At 37.7% G+C, this 14,176-nt stretch overlaps 2 protein-coding genes across 3 annotated transcripts in view; one reads left to right on the forward strand and one right to left on the reverse strand.

The window, feature by feature from the left end:
* The window catches only part of LOC109031242 (uncharacterized), a 196,079-nt gene that overhangs the window by 76,189 nt on the left and 105,714 nt on the right, over positions 1-14,176 (forward strand). The gene's annotated exons all lie outside the window — the stretch shown is intronic.
* On the reverse strand, positions 2,321-11,350 carry LOC109031241 (lysosomal phospholipase A and acyltransferase). The gene is made up of 7 exons (XM_019042651.2): positions 10,618-11,350; positions 8,293-8,447; positions 7,555-7,801; positions 5,693-5,923; positions 4,635-4,809; positions 3,706-3,837; positions 2,321-3,319 (listed from the first exon to the last, which is right to left on the reverse strand). Exons 1-7 carry the CDS (start codon positions 10,769-10,771, stop codon positions 3,085-3,087), a joined length of 1,329 nt encoding a protein of 442 aa, XP_018898196.2. The 5' UTR covers positions 10,772-11,350; the 3' UTR covers positions 2,321-3,084.

A 14,176-nucleotide genomic window follows, 5' to 3' on the forward strand; every position in this document is an offset into this window, starting at 1 on the left:
CTTTAAAACAACTACATTTCAACCCCCCGTCCGCCCTCTCTCTCACCCCCGCCCGCTCGGTTTCCCTTTATTTTAATAATGTCAGAAAGCACACAGCGTCCTCCGGATCGGAAAAAAATAATTTCAATAATTACTGCCGTCCCTCGTAACTTGCTCCTTTCGACCAGTGGCGAGGCGTGAATGATCGATTACCGTTATTTCCCCATTTGAAGCTGTGGTGAAGAATCGATTATTAAGGTGTTAGTTCCAAACACCCTGTTTATCGATCCCTTTCTATAGGTTTAAATTGCAGATCAGTCGATGTATCGCAAAGCACGCCACGCCACTGCTTTCGACGCGCTTAATAGGGGCGTTGACAGATTATCATTATCGCTGGCTGCTCTCGCGAGGGATTTTTGACGAGCTCCTTGTGAAAGTTCCTCGGGTTTGGTCGCGTATCAAAAATATGTCGCCAGACAGTGGAACGAGCTCGTAGATGAGGTCGGACAAGAAATGTAGATTTGGCTAAAATTTCAAATTTTGATGTTAATTTCGTCACTATAATTCTATTTTAAGGGGTGCCTCCAAGAGGAAATTTCACGAAAAAACCAATTAGACCACTTGTTAACTCTTTAGTTTCACATTTTCTAAAAAAATATATGCTTACAAATATTCAAGATTTTGTCTGACTTCTCCTACCGACTCAGTCCAGTGTGTGCCATCAGTCTGATGCAATACTTATACAGGGTGTCCCTGGGCTAAACTCGACTGTGAATTGGCTTATCCTACGCCCGACCGACGCGCAGCAGATCGAGTCAATAAAAGAGGTCGGACATGGAATTGTTGACTAAAATTGCAAATTTTGATGTTTATTTCGCCACATTTAAAATTTCGAGGGGTGAAAATGGAAGAAAATTTCACGGAAAAACCAATGGAACCATTTGTAGAACCTCAAAGGTTTGAAAAAACGATGTTATGAGCGTTTAAATTTTCCAAATGTTGTCCGAACTCTCCTATTGCTTTGATCCAATGTGCGACAGTAAGATTCGTACCCCACCAAGTGTAAAAGTTAGGTTAGGACGGAGAATGTCGGTGGCCAGGATTTCATAAGGGACTCCGTACTGTTTTCGAAATCTTATCAAATGTGGAACAAAGAAAATGTTTGTCCACATCTAGACTTAGGCATCCTTTACGTGAGTCAACGATGGTAGTATTAAAGTCAGATCCTTTATTATAAAAATCCCCCGCTAAAAATAAAAGTATGGCTCATAGAGACAGTGATATGAGTATGGTAATCATCAGTATACCCTCGCAAAGACCGCAACTAAAATTGAGTTTACTGATAGTATGGTGAACATTTACTACCAGATTTCTGGTTATCTTTAACCTACAGTATCGCTGTGTCAAAAATCAGGTAGACTGATGATGAAATTCACCATATCTCTGGGAAAATTTGCCATGTCTTTTTCTCTCAGTGCCATGAGAGCCCGGTGACGACACCTTAGCAGTGATAAATTTTCCAGTTAGCAGTCATAAAGTTATCCGGTAGAGGCACCTTAGCGGTACTTAAAAGATTTTCTGGTCAGGGTATACCGTACCACCAAATAACGTTTTATTCGACGGTACCGTATACTGCCGAGTAATAATTCGAAAATAAAAACATGGAGGAGGTCGTGGCTCCAACTGGGGCGGCCAAGGATAAAATGAAGTCCGGTAACGACGTTTAATTCTTCTGACAACGGTGTTTGCCACAGTTTTCCAAATACTCCGATTCCACCCGCGATCGGTTCTGATTTATTTCATACCGAAGAAGCAGGTTCACTGAACACGTCAATATTTATTAATTGCCAAGTCTCTCATCTTAATCGAAGCAAAATTTCCACCCACTGATTATTTTGAAAGTAATGAAGCTTGTCTAGTGGAAAATATTCGCTCACGCTTAAATAACAACGAACAATAATTAAATCACGGATGTGCTTAAGCGATCGTACTTCATTATTGATTATTTTAGGAAAAAATATGAAAAGTGCAAAATATTTAGGACATGCACGAACGACTTCGGGTACTTTTTTTATATGTTAACTCCCGTTTTGAGTTACTTGAAAAGGCGTATCTAGACGAGTCTACACTAGATACATTAGTTGCAGGAAAACCTCTATCAAAAATTTTGGTGATTGATTCATTCATTGGTCAATAAATATTGAAATTTAACTTTTTTCTTCTATATTTATTTCTCTTGAATCATTTTCATACGTCTCCGGCTCTGGGCTGCTTCAATTGTTCCCATAGCAGGTACACACTAGACACCCTTTGACCTCGCCCTCCTATCTAGGACCCTCAGCTCATTTGGCCGTATTTCTGTCAAACGGAAATGTGTGCATTATGACGTGAGCCCTGTTGAACATGTATTCTAATGGGTCTCAGGGCTCATGTCTAAATGCGCATAGTCCCGTTTGACAGAAATACGTCCATTTACGGACGGTCCCTAATAGCATGACCTTAGAAAAGAGAGATCGATACAGAGTGAGTAAGTCATGGAACAAAACGCTAGTATGTTCAGAGACCAACATAAAGCAATAGTAGATGTAACAGTTACCAGAGAAAAAACTCCCCGATTTTTTTTAATTATTATATTATCAATAGTTAACTGATTTAAACCAACTTCCATTCTAGTCTAACCATGGACTCGAGAGGCCACCCTTCAAATCTGCAAGTTCTTCACTGCAAAAAAAGAGTTGTCACTTTTTTACAATGCCATCAGCGCATCACGTCCTTTATACCTGTTTAGTCACGGTTACAATTTTAGCTTTGTATTAAGAAGTATCCGAGTCCCAGTAACGATGCAACATTACTATCGGATCACAAAGTATTATCACTGGAGCGGAGCCAATTAGCCGATTATCATTCACAATACACGGTCTCGTCAAGGTGCATCGTTGACCTCGCAGTGTTGGATCGTGAATTCTCCTGTTGTGTTGCTTGCCTATTTTGAAATCTCTGTAAATGAAAACTAAAGGGGTTCATATGTGCGAGTTAATGACGCGCCTTATCAACACATCGTGTTGGAGTTCACTGCTTATTTTTTTTTTTTACTTTTTATTATTTCTACTTGACATTTTGAGCTTGTGCAACAACTGTCATTACTTCGTTGAAGAAGTCGGTATGTTGAATCAGCTTCTTGTGGGTATAGCCTGGCAAATATTTAACGGTGATCTTCGAATGGTTCCCTTGAAACTTCTCGCAATACCTCAAACTTTTGGCATTAACAGTTTTGTCTCCGTCTCCATAAACAATTTCATAATCATTCGCATCGTTCATCTTCTTCTCGTGCACTCGGAACCTAAAACAATTAATTTTTCATATCAGATATGGTTAAAAAGAATGGTACAGTCAAAAATTTTGAGGAATCATCCTTCATGAATTATTAAATAGGTTTTAAAGCATGGAAATGGTATTAAGAGAACCGTAAGCAAGGCTTCGGGAATATTTGTTTAGGCAAGGGTCTTTCAGCTGAAGAAATGCGCCTAGTTTTCGTTGAAATATTACACTAAGAAACAAGTTTCTGACACAAGATCCTTTACTTTTCATTTTAGCCACTCCAATGGAGTAAAGAGAGAAATACAAGACAGAAATAAAATAAGAAATTGAACAATGCGTAGAATGTTTAAAGTTTTGAACCTTATGCGTGTTTAATGATTAATACTGGCACGCCCAATGTGTACCTACTTTTCAGCGGTAGCAGCTTTTGAAACGTTCGACCAAACACAATGGTATCTCACTCCCAACTTGTCCAGCGGAACAGGGAACAAATGACGAACATCTTGACGCATCAGATAAGCATCCCCAAATCCAACATCTCTGGAATCAAACGAAATCAAATGAACCAGTTTATCACACTTAATTCGCCTGTAAACTGGATTATGTAATGACGGAAAGCTCTTTGTCGCACATCGTTTTTATGCATTGAATTGTTCTCCAGAGATGTAATTTCCAATACTTTGTTTCAGTAATTTTAAGGCTTTGAATCTCCTCGCCGACAAATTGCCAGATATATATTGTCAGTGTTTGAGATTATAAGAAAAATGATATAGAATTTAACTCCAAAGCAAATTACATCTTTGATTTTCCACAGAAAACTGTCTTTTGAGCCAAAAAACATCATGATTAGTTCAAATTAGTTCAAATTTTGCACAGGAGAACGTGTTACGGGCATTGTAAAGCAAATCATGCATAGTATCTCCGAATCGAAATTGGACTCGAGAGGTTTGAAGTTAGCGACTCAAACAAAGTGTTTGAAGATGAGGCAATTTTAAGTTGCAAACCACCTTATTCGCGGCCTAAAATTGTTGGATGATAATGTAACTTCACGCCCTTTATTATTCAAGATGTAAACCACGACACTCATAACTGTCTGTGAGTTTTTCACCTAGATATTCAGTAATGTCCGACAAAAACTAAAATTCCACCCCCCCCCCCCCATTTTGCCAGAATTGCTGCCTTGCAAACTTTTCCTGGTAAACAAAGATCCATTATCGTGTAGTTGATTATGCATTTGACATTTTTTACATAAAACGTGTACCGCTTTATCCGGCAAATTAACAAAGCGATTGGGAGAAATTGGGGAAAAAGAAGTGGAGACCATCCTCTCTACCTACGCAAAAAACTCCTGGTACTGGTTTGCTGTGTATGTTTTGTTCATTGGAATCCACTCGACAACAACCGTGTTCTTGTACGTCTCTTCTTCTGGTAACAAGAACGCTATCGATTGAAAGGTTGCTGTGAGTTTTTTCATGACATTCTTGTCCACGGATGGGACCTTGTAATTTTGACCTGTATAAATTTACGAAAAAATTAATGGCTGATTGCAACTTCCAAAAAATAGTTGCTCAAATTATTGAACATCATGATGTCAATCCGATTGATTTGAGTTCTACAATTTTAATATATAATACATTTCCCCTTGTACCAAAGCTCCAATATCCATAAAATATAAACATTGTACTGCGCATTGGTTAGCTAAGTTTGTCCTGCAAAAGAAAAACACGTTATATTGGATTGGACGCTGCACTTATAACTAAAAATGCTATTCCTTCTTCCAATTTTTGAAAGGGAATGTAAATATTTTGGTCATACTGTGTAAAAATATCGTCCAAAGTTTGGACATCCCCAAAACTCAAATGTGTCACCATTCATTGTTTCTGTTTAGGTTTAGGCACCGCTGTTTAAAAAAAAAAACGAGATCCTTTTAATTTTTGTAATTTACTATTACCCATAGTGAGTTTAACAGAATTTCTTGCCAAGAAAGCAATACACCCCATCTATGTTGCTTTTGAGTAAATGCACACTTAGCAAATTAAAACGAAAGTTCCACTGTCAGACAAAACTTCTAAAAAAACCTATAACGAGGAATTTGTAGACGATCATGGGAGCATAGACTCATCCCTATTTTTCAACGACGGTCGGCGGTGTTATCTCTTGAAAGTTTCAGACCATGGCGTTCCTACACATTACCCAACTTAACAGATTAAAAAATGTAAATATTGTCTCTTTCTCTTCTCTTTCTTACTCTGTTCATTGATCATTTTTTAAACCATTTTGACAAAAATTTCCAGTACATGTTTTTCTTTGTATCTACCGCGCTTTGGCATCTTCTATGAGAATTAAAGAACTTGTGTGCAATGCATTTGCGGTAATTCAGAACGTTGCACCTTACCGACGATGTAGCCTGCTAAACTCCATATGCTTCCCAGCCAAGGCGTGCCACCCGTCACAAAGGCATGAATATATTTGTCTTTCCAATCTTGAGTTTTGTTCAACAGAAAATATGCAGTGGTAAGGCCTCCCATGCTATGAGCCACTAAAGCTACCTTACGCTGCGTGTCAGTGGCCACTTTTTCCACAAGCTCCGTAAGTGAATTGTAGTAGCCCTGCTCATCCAGTTGTGCTTAAATAGTCGAATGCAATTATTAATGGACGAAAAAAAGTACAAAGTTTTAAGGAAGATTCTCAGCTTTGGTGTCATTAATGAGTCCGTTGCAAGCAAGATCTGCAGACAGCTGAATACACTGCTGAAGGGAAAATTCGCTGGAAAATCACGTTGAGCACATCAAAAAAGTCTGAAATCCACAGCTCCCTAGCGCGCAATCTGCGTAGTTTGTAACACGCTTTTTCAAGTATCCCTCGTCTGCGGGCAGTTTTCCTCAGTCACCACCGACCAGGTTTGCACCGGCAGAGGAGTAAAAAAGAACTATTCAGAGTATAAACAAACAATTAACGAACTATTCATATTGTATAATTTCATTTGTTTTCAAGCGTTTGTTTCCTTTTTCTTCCTTATTTTGCAAAAGAAAAAGCTTTCAATCAATTGAAATGCAAAGGAGAGATGATAGCAGTTAGCAAGATTGTTTCTTTACTTAGGCTAGGTCTCTCTTTTCGGACAAACCTGACTGATAGCCACCAAGATAAACTGCCCGCACACGCGGTAAATCTGAAAAAAACGTATTACAAACCACGCAGATTGTGCGCTAAGGATCAGGTTTCAGATTTTGTGATGTGCTCAAAGTGATTTTCGGGCGAATTTTCCCTTAAAAACTGTATTCAGCTGGATGTATCTCTTCCTTGCAACAGACCCATTTAAAGCACAGTCGATGGCTTTTAAGATTCAACTTATTCAGACATTTACCATGATAATGCTGGCCCTTCTTAGTCCATCTATATGAGAACATTTTCGACACCGAATTGATGCCAAAACCATCACAGCTTGTTTCGCTGAAAAAATCCTAGCATTTCAAGCTCGCGATGTGCACTTGTCGGATGTACACCGTGGTTGGTTCGGCACCGAGAAATTACGAATTTTCAACGCTTAAGGCGCGCACCCGTACTACGCAAACGCGCAATGCGTGATGTATTTCTCCGGTCTTGTAGGCGCTAGTGTGCGTTCCGCGCCGACCGCTGATCGGACGGTGTTTGGCGCAATGCGTGAAGTATTCCCGCAGTTTTGTAGGAGCTAATACGCGTATAGCGCCGATCGCACTGTGTTTAGCGCGACTGTTTTCCAACTGAGTTCTTCAACTTGTGACTACTATTAAGTTTTTGCACACTCGTATGAATACTGTAATTTAAAATGCTACAAAATTTACATGAAATATGGAACCGAGTAAAATATTTTACTCGGCCGTAACCATTTTGGAAGAAACGGATGTTCTGAAAATACCCTTTTTTGTTAATCAAAGGGTCATTCTAAAAATGCAGAAACTAAAAACTACTGAAGAAGCTTATCTTGTATTAGCAATTTTGTGATAGTAGTTTTTTAAGAAAGGTCCATTTTCTCCGTTAGCTGGGTTCTTACTCTTTAAACATTCACTGAAGAAAGTGCATGGCTCACGCATGATAATTCTTGAATTTGTCGTCTAGAGTTTTTTTTTATTTCAATTTTTTGCAAAAAAGTAACTTAAATTAAGTAGCATTATTCTTGATTCTGGAAAAAATATTTTTTGGCAGCAAATTCAATAACCCTTTTTTTTTCAGTGCTGCTCAACAAATTGAACTAAGAAAATATTTTTGAAACATATTTACGAGGTGCGTAACGCCAGTCGTAGCAATGTGCTTTCAGGCTGAGATCCGTGGAGTAACCTTTATGCCTTAGTCTGTCGGCAAGTTGGTGGAAGTATTTACTAAGTGACAAAGTTTTTGAGGCAGGCGATTGGGTCAAGTATTCACAGCACTTCAGACTTCCAAGCTTTCCCTTAGGCCGCGTCTCTACTCCATTTTGATTCCTGCATTTATGGGTATTTCTATCATAAAGTAGCTTGAACCTGTAAGCCTGACGAAAAAAGACCCGGGTTATGAAAAACTAAAAAACCATAGTTAATTGAAAACACCGACTGAGTCGAACCTCAATGGGTCAGTTGCGCTGGTCACAGAATCGTGTTTTGATGTTTGAATCTTGTAGATTAGATGAAAATAAGAAGATCCATCCCAATCAGCAACTTACCAAGTTGCATATCAACCGACTTATCGCACTTTGAGAAAGTCGGTATAAGACGTCATCTAAGACGTGTGATTTCCGGCGTTTTAAATATTTTTTTTAGTTTTAGCTTTAAAAATGAAACATAAAGGGAATTTTTGGAACATTAATAAGGGAGGTACGCATTTTCCAACAATGAGCATCTATGGATTTTTCAAGTTGCGGGTAATCTCATTTGCCATTGCAGACAGTAAACGAATGTGCGAGGGAAGAGTATGTATTAATTGAGTTGATAAATTGTATTTAACGTGGCGTCATTTTAACATTATCTCATGATTATATCATACCCAGCATTTAAGGACGTGTTTGCCCCAGGCCGCCATGTCGATGTTAAACCAAAAGTGCTCCCAGCCGTCCTTTCCTACCGATTTCTCCTCGCAACGCTTTGGGTGACCGTGCGTGTGGTATCTGCCCATGATTTGACTGGAGGATACTCCATGCACTGAAACGTGAAGGAGAAAGCCTGTTGAGAGTCACAAAATATAAACAGACAACAAGGTAGATTAACACAGGTATGGACAAACTGAACATTTCCCATGAGCCTCAGTACGTGTCACATGACCTCGTGACGTAGGTTAAGAGGCCCGTTAGACCGCGCTATTCTCAACTTCATTGAATGTATTGCTCCATTTAAACATCAAAACACTAGCACGCATTATCAATGGTAGGTAATAAGATCCTCGGGAACAATTAAATTGTACTCTATGCTAAAACCTAATTAACGAATTATTACCGTATTGGAGAAACATAACCAATAAATCACCAACCAATCACATTAATGAAAGCATAAAAATGGCGGTCGTTAAGGGGCCACTAGAGAGCCAATCACAGGCCGGATTTTCAACTTGTCCATACCTGTGTTAATCTACCTTGAGCAGACAAGGCAAAATGTCGATTTTGGAGGCACGTCTTGATGCCTTAATAAAGCTGATCATCATGATTAAATATCGTCGCCTCTCTTGAGGGCGAATCTCCATTTTCACGTGAGGCGTGAAACGCTTGGATATGCATGGACAATAGGGCTCAACTCAGAAAGCTGTTATGCCCTTTACGTTGAAGGAGCGACGGTACTTGACCGTTTACTGGAAAGAAAACTTTATGCCTAGAGAATATGTATAACTTAGGAGGTATTTGTATTAGCTCATGGAAAAATTTGACCAGCATTCACCCCCCCCCCCTTCCCATCAAAAAAAACTAAACAATTCAAATCATACCAGATTTACAGTGGTCTTGTGTCAACGAAAAAAAAAAAAAAAAAAAAAAAAAAAAAAAAAAAAAAAAAAAAAACTTGGTGAGAAGAAAACTACGTGAAGTCGAATTCGCCATTTATGGGGCCTAAATTTATCGAATTAAAAATGAAATGTTATGCTCTAATAAAAAGTATTTTTATCCCATTAGTGACATCTACTTTTGACGGTCATCCAAAATCATTCAATCAACAGATTGATTTCTATTTACTCATATTGAAGGATGATTTTAGGTAGCTTTGTGCTTTACCCTTCTAAAATACTTAAAACTGCACATTAAAAAGCTACAGAGAGTCCGAAAAAACCGTCGGCTAAAAAACAGTTTTGCCTTCAGCTTTTCTTTTTTTCTCTTCTTTTTTTTTTGAAAAGTTCCGTTTTCTTGAATAGTGCGCACGAGTGGGCATTTTATTAAGCAAACGGGTAGTATAGCATTAGTACCATGCGTTTGCTGTTAAAAGCCCTAACATCTTAGGCCATTTGCACCTTTACCTAGATAAAGTAAAATTGTATCTACCATGTCGATATTGAAAGTCGAAATCACGTGTTTCGATTAAAACTAGTGGAAACCTCTATTGTTTTTTTATTTTCTCGCCGGAAAACTAATGCACCTTTAGTGTTTAAAACTTTCACTGAAGATTCTGTGCGAGATGAAAAAAATCACTTAAATTCTAAGAAATTATATACGTCGGTTCTCCTTTGAATGAAATGTGCTAAAAAAATTTGCAGTATTACAATCGAAGTAGGTGCTTTCTGACTTTTACTATCTATATGTTTCCAGGCCTAAATTATTGTGCATGATTCTCTTTTCAAAAATTCTTGATGTAGATATCGACGGTGAGACTGTAAAAATCCATATCACGGTGGGTAGACTTCCTGATATAAAGTATTTTTTAGATTGAAAAATACTCGACGCCATTTATTGAAAAATATTTTGATTTTGTGAAAAATATCTTGTTAGAATTATTTGAAAAAAATAATTGCATGAGAATAACTGTGGTTATAAAATTACCAAGTTATAGTGGATTTCCATATTAGCTCTGAATCAGCAATATCCCTGACGAATAGTGGTGTTATTTTTACTTTTAAGTGATAATTTTACTGAAGTAGTGTTAAAAATATCACTGTTATCACCTACAACTGATTAAGAGTTAAAATGGAACACTGACAAAATAATATTTTTAACCATAGTTTTTCTTAAAGAGTCGTTTGTTTTGATTCGATTAAATAAAATGGTCGGGAAACTTTTGAAGGAGCGTAAACTAGGTACGCGTTTTTGTGTAGTTTCACCGTCGATACGTCGCGTTTGATTGGTCCTTTCCAAAAGTATTTTATGCGTCTTCGTTTAAATTTAATAACACACTTTACCGAGGATAATTGGAGCTAATTGTTCCTTATCGTAGTCAGATGTTTTCCCGTAAACAGAAGTAATGACTAAAAACATTGTAAATAATAGGACCAGGAACTGAGAAATGGGATGTGTCTCGACGAATGTCTCAGCAAAAACCACTCCTTTCGACATAGTCAGCCACTGTCACAAGTTAACTCAGAACTGCGTGTGTGTGTATGTATATAATACGAGCCAGAGCATAACGGAATAATTCAATGTCAAGGTTTTTCTAAGGAAAACAAACAAGAGCTCGCACAAATTGCGTGATAACCAATTAACTAGACTCAAAATGACCATTTACCATCATTTCAATCGTTACCAAAAGCACGTTTTCTTTGCATAATACATCACACGCCTATGCTTCATTTATCTAGCTGCTCATAATTTTTTATGACTCATTTCGATGGAAACTATAATCACCTCTGTATTTTTTCCGCTTCCGTGACTCCTTCGATCAAAAGCACGTGTACATTTGGGAACTTTCCGAATTTTTATCCCAAGAGTTGCTAAAAAAATCACATCTGGTATTACCTTACGGTCCATTTATGGACTTTTCATTTAAAACAATGCTCGCGAGGTACGGCTTACTTTTGTAGCCAATAATTTGTCTTAACTGCATGATTCAACACGAGATAGATAGACGTGCACAGCTTTAGCAACATTTTATGGCACTTGGAGTGTTTCGAATTTCCGTTCTGCATGTTCTGTTCGGCTTAAAAAAAAAAAAAAAAAAAAAAAAAATGAAAATAACCATAGAAAGAAGAAAAAATATAATGGAAATATTTTTCCCAGCTACCAAGGAGAATAAAATCATGACAGTTTCGAGAACTTTCAATCGGATACAAATGGCACGAACAGCGCTTTGTCTTAATTTATACCCCGATTTTCAGGTTGAGATGAGTCTCTAATGTGATTGAATCCCAACTTCGCTCCGGTGCGAATCCAATTAAAAATCGAAACAAATTAATTAAGATAAATAAAACTGCGCTTCAATTAATACCGAGCACTGACGCGCTACGACAAACGGTTGCCGTGAAGATACGGGAACAAAAGGAAACTTAACTTGGAGAAACACCTTGAGGAAAGTTAATTGTTTTAACTGGAGGTCTTATTTTATTTTATTTCTTTATTTTTTCATAACAAAACATTTATTAATATACCATACAACTTGAAAATGCAGCAACCTCACGGAAATGGAGGAAGTTCACAACAACTTGATTTACCAGAAAATATCTATCAAATCTTTTCTTTAATAAATACTATATTCCTTACTGATAACGAGTTGTCATGAGTTTCAATGTAAAGACATTATATCTCCGTGAAACGAGCAGTGATTGATTAAGACCATGAGATCAAGATGACATGACTTGTGATAAAACAAGTGCTAGATAAAAGCTTCAGGCTAGTTCCCATCTAAGATTAACATTATTTTAAGTTAAAATAATACTCTACTTGAAACTAATTGATTTTGGAAGCTGCTTTTAAGATACACATCACCACTAAAATTTTACTCAATCGAAAACTCAGAGGAATAGAATAAGTGCTGACAAAAAGCGCACTGAAATTGACTCATTTCCAAAATTGTAAACATAAACTTATTTGGTATTCTGAGAGATTTTTCATTATTCAATTAAAACAATTTACAAAACAACTTTGATAGCGTTTCCATTCTCATTTTTTTAAAGTGATATATTAATAATTAAAGCAGATATTTTGCAAATTCAATGTGGACTTAAATTTTTTCGACGGGTACCATCGAAATTAAGTTTCAACGTGACGAGGCAACTATTGCCACTCTACAGATGCCCGTGTTGTATACTTAAATAATTGCAGGTACTCATGCTCAATTGCTCATCTTGCTCAATTAGCGCACGGATCAAGTTGAAACTTTATACTTTTTTCAAAGGAAGAAGTGCAATCCTTCTTTGAAACTTTCAATACAACAGCCGTGAAATGAAAAATTTCCAACAATGTATGGTTGGAAAAAATGACCAATTTGATGAACTCAAAACTGTATCACTCGACTTTGCCGGAAACGAGGGCCGACTCCTTACAGCCTTACTCATAATCAGTCTGAGTCCAATCTCTTTTAGGACTCTAAATTAGTGTATAAGAGTAATTAACTACTTGGGATTTGGACTTAAATGCCTTGAACCTGTACAGAATACAATCTTCGATGAAAATGTCATAACGTCATTTATCTTTCTGTGGAAAAATGGAAAGATTATCTGAATGTTTGAATAATTGAAAGTACCTAAGCGTTCTCCACAATTAATCACATAGAGTAAAGAATGTCTTTCTTTATGAGGAACCGACGTTAAAATCAAAGTTATTGGTCAAAAAAAAGAGACCTCGGTTCAAGTGACCAAATATTTTGCTAGCTACAATTTGACTCATATTTTGCTCCAAAGATTTCAGTTTTTTTACACAAAGTTAAGTTTGCAAAACCGAAAACTTCATTTCTTGGTCTAAAAACGTTGATGTCTCATTTAAACCCATGCTATGCCTTTGTAACCGAAGTCTATTTCTCCGCGGAATGTAACCTGTTATGCCGTGCTAAGGAAAAACGCCGTATGAGACTGCAATAGTTGCCAAATTTCCTCCGAAGAAATGTTTATTTTGAGAAAAGTAATCGATATTTTTCCTTGAACTTTGTGGACTATTTACATCAAATTACGAACAAAATTCCCTGAAAAATCGAAAGACAATTTTTTTTAAATATTTCTGGAAATTTGAGATTTATCAAAGGAAATTTGGCAACCCCTAAAGTCTCATACGGCATTTTCCCTTCTTGCGGCAGTATTCACCGCAGACGAACTCGTCTTTACGAAAGCCTCACCTTATGCGTATCGCCAACCCGCGGCGCGGCGCGGCGCGACAAAATTAAAAGTTGGCGCTCCTATTAACGTCACGAGAGAACGCATAAATATTTACTCGATCTGACGCTGATTAAATTAAAACGCAAGGGGTTCTGAAATAAAGTTAAGCTCCCGAAAAGCGTCTCGTGATGCAGTGATATAACGACCCAGGGGGTTGAATTAAAGGAGGGGTTCCTTGCGCAGCTTCACACCTGGAATTCCACACCCGGAGCCTTCCACCCGAAAAACGACACTGTTGCTTTACCTAGTGTCGCTCGATGTTGCTTCACGTCAAGGTATTCCCTCCTTTCCTCGCTTTTCTCTCAACCTCCTCGCGGGAAATGTGTTCATTAGCTAACGACTCTCGCAGCTTCTCACTTGTGTTGAATTCTGTTGCACCTCGCAAACTTCCAGCGGCAACTAATTGGTCAGTTCCGCTTGTCACAGAATCGCGACTTGATGCATGATACTTGTAAATTAGCTAAAAATTATAAGTTCTGTTCAAACAGAAACTTTCTACCTTCAACATTAACCGAGATATTTCTCTTTGAAAAGTCGGGTTTTTGACGTCATCCACGGCAGTAGTGACACCCTTGGTTTCTTCCACCTAGCTTTCATCCGAGTTTCACGTTGAACAACCAATGAAAATGTGTGTCACACCAACTGATATAAGCAAGGT

The sequence above is a fragment of the Bemisia tabaci genome, chromosome 4 (genome assembly GCF_918797505.1).
Source record: "Bemisia tabaci chromosome 4, PGI_BMITA_v3".
NCBI classification, from domain to species: Eukaryota; Metazoa; Arthropoda; class Insecta; order Hemiptera; family Aleyrodidae; genus Bemisia; species Bemisia tabaci.

Bases quoted from the DNA above. Each gene is read 5' to 3' on its own strand.
- LOC109031241 (XM_019042651.2), bottom strand. From the start codon at position 10,771: ATGTCGAAAGGAGTGGTTTTTGCTGAGACATTCGTCGAGACACATCCC. The intron at 5,924-7,554 runs GTAAATATGTTT...CGACTATTTAAG, and splicing joins CGACTGGCGTTACGCACCTC to CACAACTGGATGAGCAGGGC. The intron at 3,838-4,634 runs GTAGGTAGAGAG...GTTTGATTCCAG, and splicing joins CAGTACCAGGAGTTTTTTGC to AGATGTTGGATTTGGGGATG.